This window comes from Thalassophryne amazonica, chromosome 2 (genome assembly GCF_902500255.1).
Source record: "Thalassophryne amazonica chromosome 2, fThaAma1.1, whole genome shotgun sequence".
NCBI lineage: Eukaryota > Metazoa > Chordata > Actinopteri > Batrachoidiformes > Batrachoididae > Thalassophryne > Thalassophryne amazonica.
The window spans coordinates 32161386-32187520 of record NC_047104.1 but is presented as its reverse complement, the minus strand read 5'-3'; the positions used below and the strand labels follow the sequence as shown (position 1 = coordinate 32187520).

The 26135-nt window shown below is 42.7% G+C and overlaps 1 protein-coding gene and 1 long non-coding RNA gene across 2 annotated transcripts in view; one reads left to right on the top strand and one right to left on the bottom strand.

Annotated features, from left to right (window-relative positions):
• The window catches only part of trpm5 (transient receptor potential cation channel, subfamily M, member 5), a 106609-nt gene that overhangs the window by 79796 nt on the left and 678 nt on the right, over positions 1-26135 (top strand). Inside the window, 7 exon segments of the mRNA XM_034184753.1 lie at positions 9538-9656; positions 9773-9905; positions 9999-10173; positions 12776-12944; positions 23210-23393; positions 23681-23683; positions 24006-24136. Coding sequence (XP_034040644.1) covers positions 9538-9656; positions 9773-9905; positions 9999-10173; positions 12776-12944; positions 23210-23393; positions 23681-23683; positions 24006-24136 — 914 coding nt within the window.
• LOC117523282 lies at positions 3038-19172 on the bottom strand. Its single transcript, XR_004564465.1, has 3 exons — positions 19049-19172; positions 11850-11859; positions 3038-3048 (listed from the first exon to the last, which is right to left on the bottom strand). It is a non-coding gene; the product is annotated as an uncharacterized LOC117523282 (long non-coding RNA).

The following is a 26135-nucleotide window of genomic DNA, read 5'->3' as shown; positions in this document are numbered from 1 at the left end:
TGTTCATCTGGTTTCATCTGTGAGATCCAGTAGGACAGAAAAAAAGTCCTTTTTCTGAGACGAGGGGTGATTTTGATTGATTGTTGCTGAGATTTTCTCTTTAAAAATCTTCAACCTTCGTGATTTGAATACTGAGTTTGATTCAAAATTTTTTGACTTCGTACAGAGATATGTGCAAAGTACATGACTTAAGAGAAACAAATGAGCAACAGCCAAACCTAATAAAAAAAGCATAAGCACTTAAAAGAAAACTGCCTAAATGCACAAGCAGGGGCGTAGCACCAAATTCTGGGCCCTGGGTATTAGCCATATTGAAGACCCCCCACACACACACACACACACACACACACACACACTATTATGTTATTTTTTATTAACGCAAACACCAAATTTCTAATGCGTAGTCAAACCAGGACTAAATCATGTATACCTTAGATCACACCTGGGAGTCAGAACCCTTTTTAAAGTTGGGAGAGCAATACTGAGTTGGGGGGTCTGGGGAACCAAATTGCACCATTTTCTAGAAAAATGGTGTAATTTGGTCCACCAGACCCCCAAACTCAATATAGCTAGGTTTCAAGCTCACCTCTCTTTTCAAAGAATTTGGTTACCAGCTGCTTTCCCTCATTTAGTTTTCTTTCCCTGTCCTTTGTTTCTCTTCTTTTTTGACATCCGGACTTTGATTTTTAGGAAGACATATTTTATTTCAGCCTAAACACTAGGGCTGCAACTAATCTTTAAAAACATATTGTCATAAAAAAATATGCAGTTAACTGCATTTTATTTTATTTTATTTGGACTAAACCATTGTACAACTGTGCAGGGGAGGTAAGGGCCCTCAGAGATCTTTCAGTATTATTGTTAGAGCAGAATTATGTTTCACAACATTTATACATTCATTCTAATTATATTCTTTTACAACATGAATTGTATTGATATTAATAACATGCAACACAAAAATGTATTTTTGTGGGCTTCCCCCATGCTCTGGGCCCTGGGTACATAGTACCCTTTACCCCCCCAGTCCGATGCCCCTGTGCACAAGACGTAACACCAAATGTTACCATTGTTTTATTTAAGGAGTATTTTTTTTTTATTCAATATTTCAGATCATTTTTAAGGACAAAGATATTAAAACTCATGCCTCTAAACTGCTGTACATCATTATTAATAATTTGACCCACAGGTGTTGATTAATGTGGCCTGAAGACACGCCCCCACGTGATCATACACACCTGTGCCCCATTCTTATATGGTGCTTGTGTTTGACAACTTTTTAAGTTGAAAACATTGGTGGCAATTTATTAACTTTATTTTGTTTTTGGGTTTTTTTGGCTTCAGTTTTTGTTTGCTGGTACAGACTCAGGGGTATAATATACTGTGGAGTCCAATAAAAAAAGAAAAAGGATTTATATATATATATATATATATATATATATATATATTATATAATATATATATTATATATATATATATACGAGGTCTGTTAGAAAAGTAACTGACATTATTTTTTTCAAAAACCATATGGATTTGAATCACGTGTGATTACATCAGACATGCTTGAACCCTCGTGGGCATGCAAGAGTTTTTTCACACCTGTTGGTTACGTCATTCGCCTGTGGGCAGTCTTTGAGTGAGGAGTAGCCCACCCTCTCATCGTTTTTTTCATTGTTTAGGAATGGCTCAGAGACTGCTGCTTTGTTTGATAAAAAATTTTTCAAAAACTGTAAGGCACAACTGAGTGGACACCATTCGATAAATTCAGCTGGGTTTCGGTGAAAATTTTAATGGCTGATGAGAGATTTTGGTCTGTTAGTGTCGCTTTAAGGACGGCCCACAGCGCCTGATGGTGATCTGCGCTCCAAGGCGGCGTCGTCTCGTTGTTTCAAGCTGAAAACTTCCACATTTCAGGTTCTGTTCACCCAGGTTGTCGTCAGAGAACAGAGAAGTTTCAGAAGAGGTCGGCATGAGGAGTTTATGCGGACATTCCACTGTTAAAGGAGATTTTGTAATGAAAGAACGTGCGGGCAGATTCGCATGTCGGGCTGGACCCGACCGCGGGGGGTCGCGACAGGAAAAACACCTCCATTGGAAACCTTAACGGACAAGTTGGAACATGCCCAGCTGTTAAACAATTTCTCAGATACTCACTTGTTGAAAGCCATCAAAAGCCGCCTGAATTTTACAAATGGTTTTCAACACGGAGGTGTTTTTCCTGTCGCGGTGCAGACGGATTTGCGGCGTCGTCACGGAACCAACTCTGCGAATTTGCCCACACGTTCTTTCATTACGGAATGTCCGCATAAACTCCTCATGCCGACTTCTTCTGAAACTTCTCTGTTCTCTGACGACGACCTGGGTGAACAGAGCCTTAAATTAGGATGATTTCAGCTCGAAACAGCCAGACGGACACCACCTCCGACTGCGCCGCTCCAATCTGCTTTGTGAGCTGTCCTTAAAGCGAAAGAAACTCCACAATCTCTCATCAGCCATTAAACTTTTCACCGAAAACCAGCTGAATTTCTCGAATAGTGTCCACTCGGATATCCCTCACAGGTCCTGAAAAAATTTTGATAAAGCAACACGCGCCGTCTCCAGCAGCGTCTCAGACAAAGGATTTCAGCTGAGAGGGGCTGGCCAGTGCTCACTCAAAGCCTGCCCACAGGCGAATGATGTCACCGACACGCGTGAAAAAACTCACACATGCGCACGAGGGTTCAAGCATGTCTGGTGTAATCGCACGTGATTCAAATCCATATAGTTTTTTTTTTTTTATAAAACTGCTGGTTAGTTTTCTAATAGACCTCGTATATAAGTACCTTTGGCTGCTCCCTTGTTTGTACTCGGGGTTGCCACAGCAAATCCAGGGTGGATCTGCATGTTGGATTGGCACAAGTTTATGCTGGATGCCCTTCCTGACACAACTCCACATTACATGGAGAAATGTGGCTGCAGTGGGATTTCAATATATATATATATATACTAGCTGAGTTCTACGCATGGCTAACAGAGAAGAATTTTAGCCATGTCATTGTATATTTCATGTGACTTTAGTTAAGGTGTAGTAAGTTGCATTGTATTGTGTGTATGTTATCATCATTAATTTTCATCGAGCAATTTGTGACATTCATGAGACTCAAGTGAATGATGATAAAAAGGTGATCACATGCAATATCACTGCAATGCTCTGGTATGCCGTACACAGCAGGTTGGCCCCTTGGGTTCTAACTAAAGTGCACCCTCACCAGCCGCTACTACGTGGTAAGTAAAGTGTGATGCTTGCTACCTGAGCTGAGTACCATGTGAACTGAACTTTAACACACACACAGTCAGCCTTATTTATTAGATAATGACTGTAAAGGTCAGTTGGCCATAATAGAAGAAGCATTAAGACCTTGTGTGGAAACGAAATGTTTTTTAAATGTATTAACTATTTCAAATGTTACTGATGACTGCAAAATATTTAAAAATGAAATAGAGAAAAGCGCTATATAAATGCAGTCCATTTACCAGCCTCATCACGCCCCCCGGACCCAGCAGGTCCCCCAAGTGCCCTCACACTGAGGGCTCAGGAGTGTGTGCCTGTTATATGGCTGGGGGGGCCTGGCTGCCGGTTTGTTTCTGTCTTTTGGTTTTCCTCCCAGGTGGCGTGCGTTTGGGACTGAGTGGCTGTGTTGCTGAGGCTGTCAGGACCTCACCCTGATCACCTGCGACTCGTCAGGACTCACAGCTGTGGTGCATCTGGATGGATTGGAACATGTTGGCATTTAAGACTGGAGTGCACAGTGTGTATTTGCCAGAGACTCGACCTTGTGACCAGACGGGTGAGATCGTCGTCTCGGGAGCCATCTCATCAGCAGCGGATGCTGAGAACGTCCAGGTTTGATGCACAGTCTGTGAAAGAGGAGGGGGTGAGGTTTCACGCTCGTCAGCACACTTCCTGAGGTACGTTAGATTTTGTGACTAACAGTTATACAGTCAGTAAATGTGGTGTCCCTCACACCTTATGTATTGAGCTGTTTGTTAGTCATGTATCAGCTTCCACTGCAGTGGAGTTTGTGAACTGGATGTTCCATGCCTGCAGGTTGGGAAGCTGATCAGTAATCAGCCAGGAAGTGTTTGCTGTTTGTACACCTTTAAGTGTTCTGTGTGTAGAGTGTGGACTCACATAATGGTTCCTTCTTTCACAGACTCGGTTGTTGCGGCCACCTGGGGGGTGTCGGCGGGGTCCTTGGGTCCGAAACAGCTTCTGGCTCCGGACCGTTAGTGCTGCTGGGAGCGCACCACGCCAGGCCGCACCTTTTTGTTATTATATTATCACTGTTATGTATTAAATTCAGTTAGCCTTTGTACCGTGCTCTGCTTATTCATACTGGGTCCTTCAAACGCTGGTCGGTTCTCCGAGCTGCGTCCGACAACATAACAGTAGTCTCTGGCCAACATCATGGACCCAGCGGTAGCAGAGACGGTACACGCGCCGGGAAGGCGGCAGCAGACGTTCAGTGGTTATCCGGATCAGTTGCGGGGCTCTCCGCCCGGGAAGGTGCGTGTTTGAGAACCCATTACTGGATACTGATTTGTGCTCTCTTGCAGCCGTGTTCCTGTGTTGTGCCTTATCCGTGGGTCGTGGTGGAGTGTGACTGGCGACGGCTTCGCGTCACACTCCGACCGGATAAGAGGTTTTAAACGGGAGCTGCAAGAGTGCGTTTGTAATGGGTTCACGCGCACGGCGGAGCTCTGTTAGCACGGGTCACTGGGCTTCCCTGTGTTACAGTCGTAGCCCCGTTTCCCCGGACAAAGGTAACTACTGCGTCTGTTGTTTCAGCTCCGCGTTATTTAGTTGAGCACATTTTGGTTGTGTGTTGCACTCAGCTGCGCACATAAAAGCAGCTCGTTTGTTTTTTCTGTCGCCAAAGGGGTTTTTTTGTTTTTAGCACTCTGGCTCCCCCTTGTGGTGACTGAATCACGTTACCGTCAAGCTCTTGAGTAGGAACAGGTGTGTTCCATTTGGTTGAGCTTGACGGTATAACTCACTGATTTGTTTTGTGTTAGTTCATTTTGTGTGGGTGTTGTTGAGTTGGTTTTTGTGTGGGATTTTATTTTTTGTTTTCCACTATTTGGTCTGGGGTTGTGACCCTGCAGCCTGTCTGAAAACGAACAAAACAAGACAAAAAAAAAAAAAGGGCACCCAAACAACTGTGTGTTGGTCTGTTTGTTTTTCCTTTTATTTTTTTTTGTTTCACTTCCCCAGGGTTAGATGGAACGGTCCCCTGGGGGGTGATGGGGTGGTACTTGGGTTGTTTTTTCTCTTTTTGTTTTTTGTTATGCCCTCTCTTCTCCTCTGACTCCAGCCGGGTGGCCGTGGTGTCGGCATTGCTGGAGGGGTGCAGTTGGGTTGTGCTGGGCGGTTTCCCAGGTAGCCTCTGCACCCGGGAGGGGAGGGGGGGGTTTGGGGTATCTTTTTGTTTTCCCCCCCCCAGGTTTTCCGCCCTCAGGGTTTGACTGTGGTGTCCTCTGGGGGGGAAGGGCTGTAGGCCCATCTAGCCCATGGAAGGCCGGGGCTGGGTCCATTGGTCATGAGGGGAGGCGTCTCCTGGGGTTGACGATGTGGTCCTCTGGTAGGCGCTGGTAGTCCCCGTGGGTGACGTGGATCCCAGAGGGACCTCGGTCGTGGGTTATTTACTCCTGGAGCTGGCGGAGGCCCTCTGGGGGGTGTGGTCCACACATGTCGTTTGGGGGGAGGAGGGGGGGGGTGTTGTAGCATTTTTGTTTGTGAGCTCAAGTTTTGGGTTTTCTTTTCTCCCCTCCCTGGGGGTTTGATGGAACGGTCCTCTGGGGGGGGGGGGGGGGGGGGGGGGTTTAGTATTTTTGTTTTGTAGGCTTGGGTTGGGGTTGTTTTTCCTTTCTCCCTTCCCTGGGGTTGATGGGACGGTCCCCTGGGGAGGGGGGGGGTGTTTTGGTTGTTTGTGTTTTGTTTTATGACTAATTACACGTTTGGATAAAGGCTGACCGCACAGGTGTAGGAACTCCTGGCCACACCTGTGCTAAGAGACTGTCAGAAACAAGGGCAAAGATGCAGCCAGTTCAACCAGTCTGTTGGAGGATGAACGCGGACACGGTTTCCAGCCATGGTCCCTGGAGGGGGGTGTTTCTCCTGGGCCAGGTGTGTGTGGTCGCCGGGAGGCTTCCCGTGAGGGTGGGGTACTGTTATATGGCTGGGGGGGCCTGGCTGCCGGTTTGTTTCTGTCTTTTGGTTTTCCTCCCAGGTGGCGTGCGTTTGGGACTGAGTGGCTGTGTTGCTGAGGCTGTCAGGACCTCACCCTGATCACCTGCGACTCGTCAGGACTCACAGCTGTGGTGCATCTGGATGGATTGGAACATGTTGGCATTTAAGACTGGAGTGCACAGTGTGTATTTGCCAGAGACTCGACCTTGTGACCAGACGGGTGAGATCGTCGTCTCGGGAGCCATCTCATTAGCAGCGGATGCTGAGAACGTCCAGGTTTGATGCACAGTCTGTGAAAGAGGAGGGGGTGAGGTTTCACGCTCGTCAGCACACTTCCTGAGGTACATTAGATTTTGTGACTAACAGTTATACAGTCAGTAAATGTGGTGTCCCTCACACCTTATTGTATTGAGCTGTTTGTTAGTCATGTATCAGCTTCCACTGCAGTGGAGTTTTGTAAACTGATTGTTCCATGCCTGCAGGTTGGGAAGCTGATCAGTAATCAAGCCAGGAAGTGTTTGCTGTTTGTACACCTTTAAGTGTTCTGTGTGTAGAGTGTGGACTCACATAATGGTTCCTTCTTTCACAGACTCGGTTGTTGCGGCCACCTGGGGGGTGTCGGCGGGGTCCTTGGGTCCGAAACAGCTTCTGGCTCCGGACTGTTAGCGCTGCTGGGAGCGCACCACGCCAGGCCGCACCTTTTTGTTATTATATTATCACTGTTATGTATTAAATTCAGTTAGCCTTTGTACTGTGCTCTGCTTATTTCATACTGGGTCCTTCAAACGCTGGTCGGTTCTCCGAGCTGCGTCCGACACATAACAGTGCCTGAAGAAAGACAATTCCACAGAAGCATCACACAGACTGCAGATTGCAGTTTTTTAAATCATAAAACAAGCCAGTGCAGGAAACACTCCCACAAAGTCCATAAATGTGCAGATCGTTTTGTACCAGTGTTACATGACTTCATTTCCATCAGCTCTCTGAACATCGCAAACATCAGGTTCTCAAAATAATGACATAACTGCAAGATGTAACATCAGGTTCTCAAAATAATGACATAACTGCAAGATGTAAGACAACTTTGGTTGCCACTATTCACCTTTTCAGCAAACTCGTATTTTACCATGAGAAAAAAAAAAAAAAATCACACTTATAGCCAAAAAAATCCCTAATTTTCCCAGGCCTATGTTTACATTTACTGTGCATAAAGGATTTTTCCGCATTTAATAATTAGAAGGATGTGGCTTCAGACTCAAACAAATTCAAACAGAAAAATAAATATAATTATTAAAGTGTCCAGACATTTGTCTGCACTTGAGTTAAAAATGCATCCAGACTAATCTTTTATTGATTGGTTAATGTCTCCTTACATGACATTGTCATTTACTGCACAGATGCATGGTGAAAGTATCTCATCAACACTTTTTTCCCCCAATTTACAGTCATTAAATCAGCCAACTAATTCTGAGATTGCGCTGCCTATTAGCCACATAGTTAAATGCTAAGAGAAATGCAATGTGACTAAATTTTTTTTTTTTTTTTCATGTTCATACTTAGTTTGTACAAACTGGACACTGTGCATTTCTAGAGAAAACTGTGGTGTATTTGTGGGTTTTTGGAGGATTTGAAGTCCAGCATCGTTGGACAGACTCTTGTTAATTTCACAGTGGCTGTTCTTCACTTTGTGAAAGCCGTGCACATCCCTTTCTTCCAAATTGTACCATCAAGGATGCATAGGATGACCTACCAACAAGAGATGCTCAACCTTAGACTGCAACTGCAAAAGGTGTTTGAAAGTAATTTAATTTTAGGACTCTGCAGATGCTTGTAAATCAGCTGGGCTCAAGCAGCTTGCTTTCATGTTTCTTCTGCTCCCCCCAGTGGCCAAAAAAGAAATGGAGCTTTATGGTGAAGTAGCACAAAATCTGCTTTGAAAACAGGCTCATTCTGAATATTATGTAACATACATGACCTCACTGTGTCTCTTGCACACAGACGATGTGAATTTGTTGTGTCAGAAGCTCAGTGCTGCTCCCAGAGAGACCGTGCACTGTCACCAGATCAACATCAAATTACTGACATTAGGCGTGCTCATCCAATTAGGAGTTGGTTTCGCTGGTCAGATGCAGAGTTGGGTGACCCAGAATCATGATTAGTTGAAAAACTGTCCAACTGACTGCAACCTTACATGCAACTTTACAAGCAGTACATTCACTCGTTTTCTGAACCCATTTATTTTAGTTAAGGGTCCAGGCAGAAGATGGAGTCCATCCCAGCAGTCATAGGGTGAGAGGTGGGCACGCTGGACAGGATGCCTGTCTATCACACGGCCACATAAAGACTGACAAACACATTCACACGCTCACTCAGGCCTATGGTCAGTTTAGACTCACCAGTTCACCAAAGCTGCGTGTCTTTGTAAGTGGGAGGAAGCCACCCGGAGGGAACCCACGCAAACATTTGGAGAATGTGCACATGGCACACAGAAAGGACCAGATGGGAAGCAATCGCCCTACCTTCTTGCTGTGAGGCAACAATGCTAAATACGCTGCCACCCACATACTGTACATTGTAATGTTTTTGTCAAAACAAAATGGAGCTCAATTGGCATCAGTCAGTTAACACTGTCACTGGGTGAAGTTAAATCTTAGTATACTGGAAAGGTGGCTCAGACTGATAACTTTCATTTGCGTAACATTGCAGTCATTAGCCCTATTATGTTTGTGGCTGATGCCGAAATGCTCATTGGTGCTATTATGTCTGACAGAAGTGATGATTGTAATGTCTTATTTCCTGATGTTGTCACGTTATTCTGAATTCACCTGCTTGAGTCTCCAGCAAAAGCAGGAGATTTGTTCACATCACACCTGTTTTGGCCTGTCTTCACTGGCTACCTGTGATCTTAAGAGTACATTTTAGGTTTTTCTTGTTGATTTACAAGCATCTGAATGCTTGTGCACCCAACTATCTTGCAGAACTTGTTTAAGCCTTATGTGCCCAGAAGTCATATCATTGACAATAGGTTTGAGGTAGAGTGTGAACGTGTTTGTTGGTTTATCTGTATGTGACAGTAGACTGGCATCCTGTCCAGGGTGAACCCTGCCTCTTGCCCAGTGACTGCTGGGATGGGCTCCAAATGAAATCACACACTATGGAACCATTTAAAAAAAAATCCAAAAATTCATATTGTTCTCAAACTCATGAGTAGGGAAGACATCATATTCCATCGTATTTGCACCTAAGGATGTTGGAAAGCAACAATTAAATGATTCTTTAAATAATAAATTATCCTTTAAAAAAAAAAACAGAGCTTCTTTACAGATGAAGAGATGAACATCTTGAAGAAATTCAAGCTCTATGTGGAAGATAACTGGAACAAGTGTGACATGGTCGCCATCTCGCTCTTTGTGGTTGGAGTTTCTTGCAGGTAAAGAACATCAAATTAGACACCAGTTTTAAAAACTGCGTCTTGACTGGAATATAAAAATAAGGAAACAATTGTATTTAGGAACTGCATGAATGATGTGATGGGTTTTTTTGCAGGATGGTTAACGACACCTATGAGGCAGGAAGAACTGTTCTCGCGATTGATTTCATGGTATTCACTCTCCGGCTGATCCACATTTTTGCCATTCATAAACAGCTGGGGCCCAAAATCATCATCGTGGAGAGAATGGTGACCATACCAAACTCGGTTATGAAAGCATAATACCAGTACCAAGGTGTAAGACCAGAGAGCGGATGACAACACTGTTCTGTTTCTCTACAGATGAAAGATGTCTTCTTCTTCCTCTTCTTTCTGAGTGTGTGGCTCATTGCTTATGGTGTCGCCACTCAGGCGCTTCTCCACCCCAATGATCCGAGGATTGACTGGGCGTTTCGCAGAGCGCTATACCGCCCCTACCTGCACATTTTCGGACAGATCCCCTTGGAGGAAATAGACTGTAAGAGCCACTAGCTCACAGTTTCTGTATATTTTCAGAGAAGAAGAAGGTGTTTTCCCTCATTTCAGTTAACACAGTCACAAGGCTTGTGTCCCACTTCAGGGGACGCATCCTTTGAAGGCTGCATTCGCCCGCCGCACATCGCGTGGCATGACAGGGCTGTCTCGTTTTGAAGGCTCCTTGGAATGCAGCTGACGAACTCAGACTATCCCCTGAAAACGAAGGACACAATGTGGTCCAAATGATCCCAAGAGTCATTGTGGGATGCCCCCACCCACCACAAGACAAAATGGTTGGTAAATTAAAAAGACAGTTTCAGGCTCAGTATATACAATTATATGTTTATGAATAAAGTAAATTTAATCTTTGAAAAATTATTCTTAAATTACAGGTTATGCCCACTATACTAGCTTGTTATGAGCTATGGACATTGCTAGCCAACAGGGGGTAGGGGCAGGAAAACCTAGCTATGGAATTCCAAAATGCTCCAAGGGCCAGGTGGTCTCATTTCAGAACAGTTTGTTCTACCCACTGCTGTCTCTGAAGGGTTGAGCTTCATAGGAGACACCTTAGAAGGACGCAGCCCCTAAAATGGAACACAGCCACTGGGTATGCATTTTTGATCTTACCTGGAATATAAACCATTAATAACTGAAGCACAACCAGCCACCAAGTGGTTACAAGACAGTATACCACCTTATTGTTTTTAATTTCGACCAATCAGCACATCAGTTGCCATTTGTGCTTTTATGAAGTACTCAAAAGTGATTGCAAAATAGTTCCAGATTTTTACAAATCAACAGCCAAAGCAGCTCCACTCATAACACGTTTCTTTTACCCGTGTTGCCATAGCAATAAAGGTCGAGCACAGCCATTACTGAATGAGCGCTGATTCTTTATCACTCAATACGTAATGATATTTAGTCTCTGTAATGTATCATAATACTGCATCCATAAAAGTGATTTTCATTAACCTTAGTGAAGTAATTGCATCCTCCAAAAGTAAAAACTGCACTCTTGGGCAGATCTGGACAAAGACCTGGATACTCTGCATTTAAAGCAATTATTCAGCACTTCGAGACAAGCTTGTCTGTGGAGCTCCAGAGCTGCTGTCATGAGAAAAAATGTAAATGGAGACACCGTTTTACTGCATCAAGAGCTCTATATGGTACTGTGTGGACATGACATACAATTAATTTCCATGTTTTGATTAATATGTTCCCACTTTTTGAGTAATTCATACATGCAAGATAAATAATTTTGGCAGTGTGCAAGGAAAAGTCATTCATTCAAGCTGTCACCCTCTTAAAACACTCGTCCTTATATTCAAAGCACATTTTCTGTTATGAATTGTAGTCATTTGCATAAATAAAGCCTTTTGTTTTTGCTTCAATTCATTTGCTGATGTTTCATTGGTGATAATGAAGTCTTATAGTCTTTGTCCGCCAACATGATTATTCCAGCTGAAGAGACGCTTTTGTTTCTGTGATATGAAATAATGGTGTAAGTAAAATTATACAGGCAAAAGGAAGAGTAGTTGTTGTGGATTAATCAAATCTTGGAAGTAAATAAATAAAATGTACCTCATATATTCAATATAGTTGGGGAGGTGATGGTCTCGTGGATAAGCGTTGGGCTTGAGACCAGAGGATCCTCGGTTCAAACCCCAGCCTGACTGGAAAATCACTAAGGGCCCTTGGGCAAGGTCCTTAATCCCCTAGTTGCTCCCGGTGTGTAGTGAGCGCCTTGCATGGCAGCACCCTGACATTGGTGTGTCTGTGTGAATGGGTGAATGTGAGGAATAATTGTAAAGTGCTTTGAGCATCTGATGCAGATGGAAAAGCGCTACATAAGTTAAACATGGTGTGCATGCATGTATGTGAAGGAGTGGGAGCCCAATGGAATAGTACAACTGCAAGGAATAGAGGTGGTAAAGGTAGAGGAGTTTAAATACTTGGGGTCAACCATCCAAGGTAATGGAGAGTGTGGGAGAGAGGTGAAGAAGAGAGTGCAGGCAGGGTGGAGAAATGTGGCAGGAGTGATTTGTGACAGAAACATGTTTGCAAGAATGAAAGGGAATGTTTACAAGACTGTAGTTTGTGGCACTAAAAAGAAACAGGAGGCAGAGCTAAAGATGCTGCAGTTTCTTTGGGATGTGATGAGGATATCAAAAGGATATCAAGAGGAACAGCACGACGGTTTGGAGACAAAGGCAGAGAGGTGAGACTGAGATGGTTTGGACATGTCCCGAGGAGGGACCCAGGGTTCATAGGGAGATGGATGCTGAGGATGGAGCCACCAGGCAGGAGGAGAACAGGGAGGCCAAAGAGGAGGTTTATTGATGTGCTGAGGGAGGACATGGAGGTGTTTGGTGTGACAAAGGAGGATGACAGAGGACAGGGTGAGATGGAGACAGACGATCTGCTGTTGTGAGCCCTAAAAGGGGTTGTCAGAAGCAGAAGAAATTTGCAAAAGCATGCCTGGGTGCACTCTAGATTCTTGTTTATTAAATGTCTGGTAATATTTGCAAACCCATCAAAATGTGTATTTTCAGAGTGTCAGCATTCGTTTTCTGTTGTCTTGAACATTTTTATTTTCACAGCTGCTCATATGCCTGACATCAACTGCACAAAGGATTCAGAGGAGATTCTCTTGGGTTTACGGCCGCCGTGTCCCAGCGTCTACGCCAACTGGCTGGTCATCTTGCTCCTCGTCATCTACCTCCTTGTCACCAACGTCCTGCTGCTCAATCTGCTCATTGCAATGTTCAGGTCAGATACTGAGTTTATCACCTCGGGATGATAAAACTGAAATCCAAGCTCAGCTGAGGCCATCTTAAATGTTTTTTTTATTATTATTATTTGAGTGTTTGTATTACTTTCATGAACTTATTTATTTTACTGTTGCTTCAAAGCATTTCTCAGTCCAGAAGTATTATTTCAAAATAACTGGCTTGCCAACATCAAATCTCACCTACAGAGCAAACTAGGATTAAATGATCGATTATTGAAGTATGGCTGATTTTTCTTTGAAAATCATTAACAAATTAAAATATATATACACACACACACACACACATGCACTGCAGGATTTTTAAAATGCTGCAAAATATTTTAATGTTCTAGATTGGTTAAAATACGTATTGAACACATCACCATTTTTCTCAGTAAATATATTTCTAAAGGCGCTATTGACACGAAATTTTCACCAGATGTTTGTAACAACCCAACTAATCTACAAATACAAAGAAATCAAACCATAGATGTCCATAAATTACATGTATGTGTAATAATGTAAAATGACACAGGCAAAAGTACTGAACACTTTAATAAAGGGAGGTGCAAAAAGACATGAAAAGCCAAGCTACCAGCTGAAACCTATCAGTAATTATAAAACAATCCTGCCCCTTGTCAGTGCAAATTATTTTAATTTGGTTCAGTCCCAACTGATGGTCTATAAAAAGGTGTCTCACTATCAAGATGTCACACGAGAAACATCTCATGATGGGTAAAACCAGAAAGCTCTCGCAATATCTTCACAACTTTATTGTTGCAACATACTGATGCCATTGGTTACAGAAGGATTTCTAAATTTCTGAATGTTCCAGTGAGCACGGTGTGTCCATAATCTAGAATTGGAAAGAACATCATTTCACTATAAACTGATCACGACCAGGTGGTCCTTGCTACATTTCTAGCAGAGAAGTGAGAATAAATATCAGAAGAGTTGTCCAAGAGCTAAGGACCACTTCAGAAAGACCTGGAATGAGCAGGTGCAACTGTTTCAAAGAAAACAATAAGTAATGCACTCAACTGCCATGGCCGGTATGCATGCTTACCACACAAGACTCCATTGCTGAAGAAAAAGTATGTTGAAGCTTGTTTAAAGTTTGCTGCATAATAATTAGACAAGCCTGTGAAATACTGGGAGAATCTGGACAGATGAGACCAAAACTGAACTCTTTGGATACCATAATACGCACCATGTTTGGCAGGTCAAATAGCACTGCATGTCAGCCCAAAAACACAAGGTGTGGGGCTGTTTTTCAGCACACGGCACTAGCAAACCTCATATAACTGCAGGAAGGATGAATGGAAACATATACAGACATTCTTGATAAAAATCTGCTGCCAGCTACCACGATGATGAAGATGAAAGAAAGGTCGACATTTCAGCAAAACAATGATCCCAAACACATAGCCAAGGAAACTCTCAAATGATATGAGAGAATGAAAATAAAGCTGCAAGAATGACCCAGCCAATCACCTGACTTGAATCCAATAGGATTCATACAAAGTCTTAAATACATTTCTGTTATGTTTTATGGCAGGATTGAACCAAAAAAACGCAGACATGGACAAGACAGCTGTAGGAAAATAAGTCAATGTTTATTTTCCAGATGATGAGTCCAAAGCTAGTGAGCAGTCCAAACAAAGACAAACTCAGGAAGGGTCAGCAGCAACACCAGGGCAAGCAACCATGAACAAATGCAGGATAACGAAACAGACAGGAATGCTATAAACCAGAAAAACCTAGCAATATACAGTGACAAAACGTAAGTAGTGACACAGAAACGAGTAGATGAGCGACAGATGGTGTGATTGGGAATGGGAAACAGCTGTGAGGGAAACCAGGTGACAAGGACAAGCCTGCAAACACACACGGGCTGACAGAGATAGAGTGAAACAAACCACAGTCAAACCTAAAACCGACCATAACTAATCATCAAACTCAAGGAGAACCACAAAAGTAACTAAGTACAAAACCAAGGAAGAAAGGCAGTGAACTAAAGTGGAACTCAAGAACAAGCTAAAGTGTGCGAAACAGAAAAACAACACGACTAACATTTAAGATCCAGACAGGGGACAGACTACAACAATTTCAGTACATGTGTTCAATACTTTTTCCCTGTGTCATTGTATTTTATTACACATAACTTAATTTGTGTACTTATTTGTTGTGGTTTCTTTGCATGTCTGGATTACTTGGGTTGTTACAGACATCTGGTAAAAATTGCACGTCATTAGCACCTTTAGAAATATACAGTGAGGCAAATAACTATTTGATCCACTGTCGATTATTTTGCAAGTTTTCCCACCAAGAATGGAGGGGTCTTTAATTTTTATCATAGGTACACTTCAACTGTGAGGGACAGATGAAGTGTACTAAAAAAAAATTCACATTGTATGATTTTTAAATAATTAATTTGCATTTTATTGCATGAAATAAGTATTTGATAAAATAGAAAAACAGACCTTAATATTTGGTACAGAAACCTTTGTTTGCAGTTACAGAGGTCAGACATTTCCAACCCAGTCTCATGGCATGTCATGATTCAGCAGCACGAAATACAGTATACATTAATTTATTGGTTCGCCATATTGTCACAAAAAGCGCCTCATTTTCATCACGGCAGCATGAATTCATACTAATACATTCCGTGATGGCTGCATGAAATTAAAAGTGAAACGGGGTGGGGGGTCAGGGTGGTTAAGGCTAGGGTTGGGGGTAGGAGTAGTGTCAGTAATAGTGAGTTTAAAAAAAAAACCCTGTCACGAAAATTTTAATAATTTCGTGATAGGAGCACGAAAAAAAATGTGAGACTGGGCTGGACAATTCCTGTAGTTCTTAACCTGTCCGCACACACTGCAGCAGGGATTTTGGTCCACTCCTCCATACAGATCTTCTCCAAATCTTTCAGGTTTCCAGTTTCAGCTCCCTCCAAAGATTTTCTATTGAGTTCAGGTCTGGAGACTGGTCAGGCCACTCCAGGACCTTGAAATGCTTCTTACGGAGCCCCTCCAAAGTTGCCCTGGCTGTGTGTTTTGGGTCATTATCATGCTGGAAGACGCAGCCACGACCCATCTTCAATGCTCTTACTGAGGGAAGAAGGTTGTTTGCCAAAATCTCGCAATACATGACTCCATCCGTCCTCCCTTCAATAAGGTGCAGTCATGCTGTCCCCTTTGCAAAAAAAGCACACCCAAAGTGTGATGTTTCCACCCCCATGCTTCACGGTTGGGATAGTGTTCTTGGGGTTGTTCTCATCCCTCAAACACAGCAAGTGGAATTGATGCCAAAAAGCTCTATTTTGGTCTCATCTGACCACACCTTCTCCCGTGCCTCCTCTGGATGGTCACTGGTGAACTTCAAACAGGCCTGGACATGTGCTGGCTTGAGCAGGGGGACCTTGCTGCCCTGCAGGATTTTAAACCATGACAGCATCATCTGTTACTAATGTAATCTTTGTGACTGTGGTCCCAGCTCTCTTCAGGTCATTGACCAGGTCCTCCCGTGTAGTTTTGGGCTTTCTCAGAATCATCCTTACCCCACAAAGTGAGATCTTGCATGGAACCCCAGACTGAGGAAGATTGACAGTCATCTTGTGTTTCTTCCATTTTCTAATAAATAATCATAACAGTTTTTGTCTTCTCACCAAGCTGCTTGCCTGTTGTCCTGTAGTCCATCCCAGCCTTGTGCAGGTCTACAGTTTTGTCCTTGATGTCCTTAGACAGCTCTTTGGTCTTGGCCATGGTGGACAGGTTGGAGTGTGAATGACTGAGTGTGTGAACAGGTGTCTTTTATACAGGTAACAAGTTCAAACAGGTGCAATTAATACAGTTAAAGAGTGCAGAATACAAGGACTTCTTTAAGAAAAATTAACAGGTCTGTGAGAGCCAGGATTCTTTCTGGTTGGTAGGGGATCAAATACTTATTTCATGCAATAAAATGCAAATGGATTCTGTCTCTCACAGTTGAAGTGTACCTACGGTAAAAATGACAGCCCTCTCTATTGTTTGTAGGTGGGAAAGCATGCAAAGTCAACAGTGGATCACTGTATTTACACAGAAAAATGGTTATGTGTTCAATCTTTATTTTACTTACTGCATATTTCTGCAGTGACTCTGTTTCACTGGTTAAGAAATAATTAAACTGAAACTGTATTCACAGTGCAATCATGAATCATAAAACATTATGCTATAAACACACATTTATGATTCATAACAATTCACATAAACTGCATCAGATGATATTCTGATCTGGACTTGCCAACAGTTTTACATCTACATTTTGGTAAATAATTGTCTTACATGCTGAATGACTGTAGCTCAGGTGGAAGATAAATGAGCAGGTTGATCAGCTCTCTAATTAACTCCAGGGCCTCATTAACAAAGCGTGCATACGCATGAAAACGTGGCGTACATCCGTCTCCACGCTAACTTTTTGATGCATTGAAAGTGAAATGACCATGGAAATGTGCGGTCTGTCATGCAAAAATCCTGGCTGGCATATGCATGTTTCTGCAGCTATTGTTCCACTGCGGACACGTAGAGGTGATGCTGGGTACAGTTAATAGTGTGAAAATATGAACTCATCAGCAATTATATGGGTGGATATAAAAGCATGCACAAAGTGATGTGTAAAATGGCACTAACAGTGGCTGTGTTAACGTTGTTAGAAGACCTTGCAAATGGTGCAATCCGACCTGGGGTCCACCTCCACTGTTTTATTAGTATTAATCTGCAGTTGGTGGACGTCCCACCAGTTCACAAACCTGTCCACTCCAGATTTGTGACGACTTAAATTGGTACTAGTGTTTAGCAGACTAAGTATTACAGTGTCATCTAAAAATTTAACAACATACTGGTTTGGCTGAAAGCCGGCACAGTCATTGGTATACAATAGAAAAACAGAAATAGAAATGGTGAACTAACACAGCCCTGAGGGACACCAGTGCTGCTTAATGCAATGTCAGAGAAGACAGAATTGACCTTCACCTGCTGTGATCTGTTTGACAGAAAAGAGTGATACTACTTAATTAATAAAGGGTTCACGTTCAGCTGAGTCATTTTTTGAAGAAGGATATGCGACCGGATACAGTTAAAAACAGAACTAAAATCAATAAAAACTAATTTGGCATATGCAGAGGGACTCTCAAGTTGCTTTAAAATCAAGTTCATTATAGTTAAAATGGCATCACTCGTGCTGCGCTTCCTTTTGTACGTAAACTGATACCGATACCTGTGTAGTAAGACCCTGAATTAACACTTTCTCCAATGCTTTCATTACATTAGAGGTTAGGGCCACCAGCCGAAAATCATTCTTCACTTGGGGGCATGATTTCTTGGGTACTGTAATAACTGATCTCTTCCAAAGCTCAGGTCCCAAATAAGTGTCAATAGAGAGCTGGAAGAGTTGATTCCAAGCTGGAGTGAGCTCCTCTGCAAATGTTTTTAAGAGAAAAGCAGGCATATTGTCTGGCCCTGTCGCTTTGTTAGTACACATTGATTTAAAAACTCAAGTGACTGATTGTGGGTTAATTAAAATTCTGCCCTCATGCAAATTACACCTAATCTCTTTTAAAAATTCCCTGCAGTCTTCCTGGTTATCACTCTCGAAACGCAGATAAAAATCATTTAGCTCATTGGCTTCTGCAAATTCATCGTGTGCGACCCTGACCCCTGTAATGTCCCTTGATAAGCTGCTTTCTTCCTATTAATACATTCCCATATTTATTATTTATTTATTAGATTTATTATTCGGGTATTTCTTAATCATTTTTGGGGGAATGATTAAGTCAGCACAGAAGGAGATGTAACTAGTAATTGCTTCTGTGGCAGTGTTGATATCCGCATCTTGGAAAAAAATGTCCCAATACGTACACAATAAACATCCTCTATCTTGTCAGCAGACCACAGTTTGACAGAGTGGACCTCAGGTTTACTGGATTTAAATGCTGCTCGATAGGTGGGGAGAAGCTGGACTACATTATGATCCGAATTGCCAGGGGTGGGGGGTGGTCTGGCTTTGGCTGCATAGGCATCTCTTATGTTCGCATAGCACTTATCAAGAGTCTTATTGTTCCTGGTGCTACACTGTAAAAATAGTAGTTGTGCGCACATCCAATCCTGATTAGGCCAGGTGCAGGATAATCAAGAACAGCAGACAAAAACAGAAAGAAAATCTGCACACTGGTAGAGCTCCCAAAGTCTTTAATTAACCAAAAAGCAACGTTTCGACCCTGAGGTCTTCTTCAGGCAACTATCAGCAACTACCTGGTGCTACACTGAACATATTGATAGAAACCAGGCAGGGATTTATTTAAACTGCAGTGGTTTAGATCACTGAGAACAAACATGGGAGCATCTGGTTTGTTCTGAAGATGAGAATGGACACAATCTGAAATCTGGCTAGCTGCTCTGGTGGCATTTCCACTTGGTGGAATATAAACTGCACACACAAATATATTTGTGAATTCTCGAGGAAAATAATAAGGTTGTAAGGTTACAAACAGGAGCTCAAGGTCGGAGTTACATGCTCTGTCTCTGACAGCAAAGTTTGTACACAAGCTGTCTTTTACATATAAACAACCCCCCCCCCCATGTTTTACAAGAGTTTTCGTTCCTATCCAGGCAGATGTGTGTAAATCCATCCACTTGTATGAAGCTGTCCGGTACATCGCTGTTGTAAAAGCCACTAATCCAGACTCACGGAACTCGTAACAGGCTCCAGCTTGTAAGTGCAATTCATCCAGGTTGTCTCTAAGTGAGCGTGGATTGCAGAGCAGGATGGGCGGCAGCAGTAGCCTGGTGGCCGCACGGACACGTTGCCTCAGGCCTCTCTTCCCCTGCTTCCTGGGTCTCCTGCCCTGCTGACAGTCCAGTCCGTATTATCGTACCAACTCCCTCGGAACCTCATCCAGCAGGCCTAGTAGTGGAAAAACTCCATTGTCTTGTAAACCCAACAGTTCAGTGTGACAATACGCTTGTCCCCCCCCCCCGCCAGTGCTAACAGCCCCATCAGCAAAGCAGTGGGCTATCTGGCTAAATAGCACTAGCCATGCTAGTGCTAACAGCGCTGTACTCCATGTGTACGCACACTTTGATACATCTGAATGTTTTTGTGCTGACACTAGTTTCTGGGTTTTGGCGTATGCCATGTTTCAGTTGGAAATCCACACAAGTTTTTGTACATGAGGCCCCAGGTCTTTATGGCAAAGTGTCTTTGCAAAAGCAGGATGGCAAAATCAAAGTGCTTTAGGTCAACAACACCAGTTCCAAAAAAACATTCAAACACCAATAAAACACAAACATAAAGGAAAAGAAATTCCAAAGGGAAGAGCACAAGAACATGACTTAAAAGTTAAGTATAATTAGAAACATGGTGGAGGGATGTGGGGGGGGAGCAAATATATCAACTTAAAATATTTTAAGATACTGTGACTTTTTATCCTGTTGAGCTGTTAAAATGATAATTTGTGATTAACTTGAACTCCTTTATGGAAATAAGTGCCACCTATAAAAGTTTAATTTTATCTGTTTTTATTGTGTAAATGAGTGAGCATGAAATCAGTGTGTGTGTGTGTGTGTGTTGGGGGGAGAGGGGAATAGGCCTAATTGGAAAGCCTCCAGCTGATTAATGTACTGAGATGACTACCCATGCAGTTCATTTTCTGCATCTTCTTATTCCATTTAAGGATTATGGGTGAGCTGGAGCCTTGCCCAGCGGTCATTGGTGAGAGTCAGGGTTCACCCTGGACAGGACACTAGTCTATCACAGGGTTGACACCTACAGTCATTTTAGTCACCAATTCATCTAACGTACCCTTTGACAGTGGGAGGAAGCCAGAACATCCGGAGGGAGCCCATGCAAACTCCATATAAAGCACCACATGGGAAGCAATCCCATGACCTTCTCACTGTGAAGCATCAGTGCTAACCACGAAGCCACCATGCTGCCCATTATACATGCAGTTACAAACTATGCCACGAAGTGTGATCAAGGCAGCCAGTCTGCTCTGTGCCAGCCTGATCCAGTCAGATCTCTGAAGCTAAGTGGAGTGGGTCCTATTTAGTACTTAGATGAGACCTCTGCAGAAGACCAGGAGCTGTGCGTGTTTCTCCAGATAACACTGGAGGTGTATCAGGAAGGCCATTTGGCAAAAAAGAAAACTTGTGTCAAATCCCAACGCGGATCTGTGCGGGGTCTGCTGCCGTGACCCTGAACAAACGGGAGCAGCTGAAAGAACAGCAATAACTAAATATGACCAAGAAATGTGATGAAATGCCAAGAAATATGTGATGAAAGAACTTGGAGTTCAGGAGCATTACATTAAAATTTTAATGAACCTGCCAAATGGTTTGAGAAGTAGAGCTTTGTGATTATTTGACAAACATTATTAATGGGTAGGATTTCATCTCTGATGCACAATCCCAAGCAGAAGACCACTGGTGCTCATTATCCATGTAATGTGGAGTTGAGTCAAGAAGGGCATTTGGTGTAATACTTGTGCCAAATTAACATGCAGAAACATACCGGACCCCCCCCCCCCAAAAAAAACCTTTTGGCCTGTGACCTTGATCTCAAGGTCAAGGCCACACATTTTCAAACTGGACTGAGGTCTTGACCTGACATACCTTCCCTGTATGTTTGGTGACCCTAGGCTTCTCTATTCCAGAGCAATTGCGCTAATGAGAAAATTCTAAAATTTGGCCTGTAACCTTGACTTGAAGATTCCTCTGTTCAATTCCCTAAACTGACAAAAAAATCACAAAGGTGTTCCTGAGCATGACCCTTATTGGGCACCTTGCATGGCGGATCCCTGACATTGGTGTGTGTGACTGTGAGCCATCATTGTAAAGCATTTTGAGCGCCTGCATCAGATTGTAAAGCGTTCTGTCTTTAACAAGCATTGTTGGTCAAGAAAACAAGTAGTACATAGCCATTCTGCACTCATCACAACTTCTGTAGATAAATACTGTCCAAATCAAACAAAAATGGTTTTGACTCAGAGTCCTTTGAATTTTGGACAGTGCTTGTTTTTATGAAGAGGGAATAAGATTTCTTGGCATTTGATAAAGGATGGAATCAAAAAACGATTGCACTGTTAAACACATCAACCCGATACAGAAATGAAACAAAATTTTAATCATGCAGAAAACAACATCTGGGCTACTTTATCCATGTTTTTACTGCGAGTTAGCCCCAAATAAATATTGGAAAATGGAGAAATACATATATTTTTGACCATTTTGAAAAATGAAATTTCAGGTGGGGAGGTGGGGATGGACCAGCCGCTGAAACTTGTGAAAAGTGACCTGTTTGAGCAAAAAATGTTTCTGTGAATTTTGAACGAAGAGATTATTGAATACATTTTGAAACCACGCACACAAATTTCATCCACATTGTCTGATTCTGTGCCAAAGTAGTGAAGTTTCAAACTGTGACTTAAGCCCCGGTCACAACCCACCGTGCGTTTTTTTTTCGACGTACGTTTTCTGCAAATGCCACGGCCACTACGTTTTTGTGAAAACGTACAGAGGCAGTAGCAAGAGGAGGGAGGGAGTACATTCAACGCATGTCTCTAGGAGCGTAACTATAAGAGAGATGACAATAATGCAGTGTGTGTGTGTGTGTCTTGGGGGGGTGTCGCTTTTCTTTTTTATGAGCGGGACCGGAGCAGCAGGTGTTTTTCGCCGTCGGCGATGCATGAGCATGTCCAGCCTGCAGCGGTCAGTTGTACGAGTGTTTACTTGCCTCGAAAAGTAACAGCTAGTTAACAGACTGAAGCTGTGGAGTGTGTGTTGCTGACGTTTGGAAATAAAGTCCAAGTTCAAGTGAGAAGCTGCGTTGTGCATGCAAGTCTGTCGGCCTCCAAATCTGTACTGCCTACGTACAGATTTGGTTAATTCAATAGTAATTGAATGAAAATGTGCTGCTTTGAATCCGTACTGAGGCAGTACTCACAACATGCGTCATCTGCACTGCTGGTGAATCCGCAGCCCAACCGCAGCGAAAGTTCTGCATGCACTAAAACCTCTACGGCGTGTCTGTGTGCTCCTAAATTCGTACTGAGGCAGTACTTATGAAGTACGGATCTCCAAATTTAGCCCACGTTTTTTGCAAGTAGACTGGCACGCACGTGAAAGTACGGCGGTTGTGGACCACGGCTTTAGGAATGTTTGTTTGGAATTGTAAATTGTAATTTTAGTTGACTACCTGGCTTATTTATGTTATTTCTCCCTCCAATTTGTAGCTACACATTCCAGGTTGTCCAGGGCAACACGGACATCTTCTGGAAGTTCCAGAGGTATAACCTGATAGTGGAATACCACAGTCGTCCCGCGCTGGCTCCGCCCTTCATCATCATCAGTCACCTCTCTCAGCTCCTCCTCACTCTGGTCAAACAGGCTGAGGAGTCCTAAACCAGGAACATCTTGGTAAGAACGTTCTGAGCAAACATGAGAATTGCCATGAGGGATTCACAGTTGTAGATATATTTGTGTGTTTAATTATTGTTTTCTTTGTTTGTTTTTGTATTAAAACAGTTATTTTACTTAGGATTGTATCCTTAGTTTCATATATTTTTCTCTGTTCTCTTTTGGAATGTGCATCTCCTAGAATGTGCATGTCGAACTGGATTTAACCAGTTTTACCACTAAGGACAAAGAGATTCAGATTACATTATAAATCATACACATCCCGTTATTGCGCGGATCAGTGGCAGGGGGTGGGACCTCCCTCGAATGCCCACGGGGACCAATAATGGAGGGATTTTGCGAAATAAGGTCCACCTTTGTTACACCCATGGAGAGTTTTATAAAACTGCTTGTGTCCATCATTTTTGGTTCTGAAAGGGCGGATCTCCTCTGTGAGAGAGGTTCTTCAGAAACCAGGCCTGATTTTCATCATGACTTTGAATAAATTTAATAGTGCGAGTATGTACTTTGTGTGGGGCAGCGTTACAGAAGGAGCCGGGGGAAATAACACACTCTTCCACCCCACTTCAGATATTAAAACTTTGTCCCATATGTGTGTATCATTTGCCAGAGAGAGAGCTGCCAGCAGGGTTGGACCAGAGACTCATAACATGGGAGACAGTGCAAAAGGAGAACTACCTGGCCAAACTGGAGAGGCAGCACTGGGAGAGCAGTGAGGAGCGACTGAAGAACACGTCCTCCAAGTAACTGTCACTTTGAGAATCCCTCAAAAGCTACAAGATTAATAACACTATTCAACAACAACGATAAAAAAGAAATAAATTTCTTGCTGGACTTTGAGAACTGATTTAGGGTCATTTTGGGGTGCTGAATCCAAATCTGAGCTCAGATTTCCTCTATCTGCAGGGTTTTATCCCTGATTACTGTTGAGTGCCTTTGGACAAGAAGTAGTCCTTTTTACGTCCTGGGGCCCATTGGTGCAGGCGCTGATCTCCGTATTCCGCAGCATCAGTCTAATGAGAGTCTCTGACTCCCCTTGGATGGGATGCCAGCTTGGTGGACTGAGACATTGTTGATTAAGTGTCTTGTCAGAGGACACAGACAGGAAGCATGAGCAGGATTCAAACCCAGGTCGACATATTGGTAGGCCAGCTCCGTATACACTCAGCTACCTGCTCTAGATTGGGGTAAGACTGTACCCCATTTTTGGCAAGATTGGACCCCAAAATATCTCACCATTGTTGCGCATTACCCCCGCATAACTTAAGTATGGGGGGAAATCTAGCAAAAGAAGATGCTATTGTCACATCTAATTTTAACCATTTTGGGTATGTTCAGAGAGTAAATGAGATCTTTTGACACACACACACACACACACACACACACACATGGGCTACATTCAGAGTGACAGCCCAAATTAAATTTTTAGCTTATGCAGATTTCTTTGAACAGCAAAAAACAATTAAATAAATAAATAACACACTGGCACAGTTACTTTGAAAAAGTAATCCAGTTACTGATTACTCCTTGAAAAAGTAACCTATTTACTTTTGGAATTTCTCATTTTAAAAGTAACTGTTAGATTACTAGTTACTTTATTACTTACATTCAGCAGTTGCCAACAACACCCACCACCACCTCAACATATCATATTTAACTATTAACAGCACTGTAATGGTAAAACTTACAATTTCTAACCTACAGTTTATAAATGTAACTATTAAATTATTTCTAACATTTTTCTAACATTTAAATTCTTTCTAAACATTTTAGTTATTGAAATTATTATTATTATTAAAAGTAGTAAAAGTGGACCTTTAATCTAGGGGTGTTGTGGGGAGCCGTGTCCCCTCTCCACCCCACCTTTCCGGCTGGATTCACCCCTTGATTTGCAATCTGAACAGGAAGAATGGATGCATAAAGCACGACCAGATTGACAGGTCAGAAAGTTTTATCAGCATTGTTTTACATCATGTCATCCTCAGAAAGAGACTTTTGGTGCATTTTGGTGGAAACAAGAGCATTATTATTTGTTGCTATTACACGCTGCGGGTCTTCAGCTGGTTTTAGCGAGGACACTCACAGAGCAGCACAGAGCTTTAAAGAAAAAAAAAAATCTTAAAAACGTCTTTGTAAAGCTCAGTGCAGGTGTGCTGCTGTCACCCCGCTTTGAGAGATGACAACTGTTTTTTAACTTGGAGCTGCTGCACAAAATGGCAGATGAACAACTCGCAGCATCAAATGCAAAGTGGGCGAAGTGGGCAGTTCAGCCGAACCCCTGACCTCCCCCTGCCCACAGGCCAGTTTTAATGCTGCAATCAACCACAATATCTCTGCGATCAACTTATTGGACACCCCCAATTTATACTGCATAAAGATACAAAAATCATAGTAAAGCACAGTGACTTGGAGAAGTTACTTTAAGCTGATTACTTATTTGGAAATATTACCACGTTAGATTACTCGTTATTGAAAAAAGGTTTCATATTAATGCGTTACCGGCATCACTGTCACTCAGATAGTATTTCCATGTGTTTTTTACATCACTCAGTCACAATGTGACACAAGGCAGTTTACCAGGAGGAAAAGGGCCCCTGGATCCATACGACCATTTGTGAGAGAATTAAAACTGTGCTTACTATCCTGGATTTTGGTTTGTTTTGGTCAGTAAACCTAGCTTATAGCAACCAACACAGATTCAAGAACGTCAACATGGACACACAATCACCTACTTGATCCATT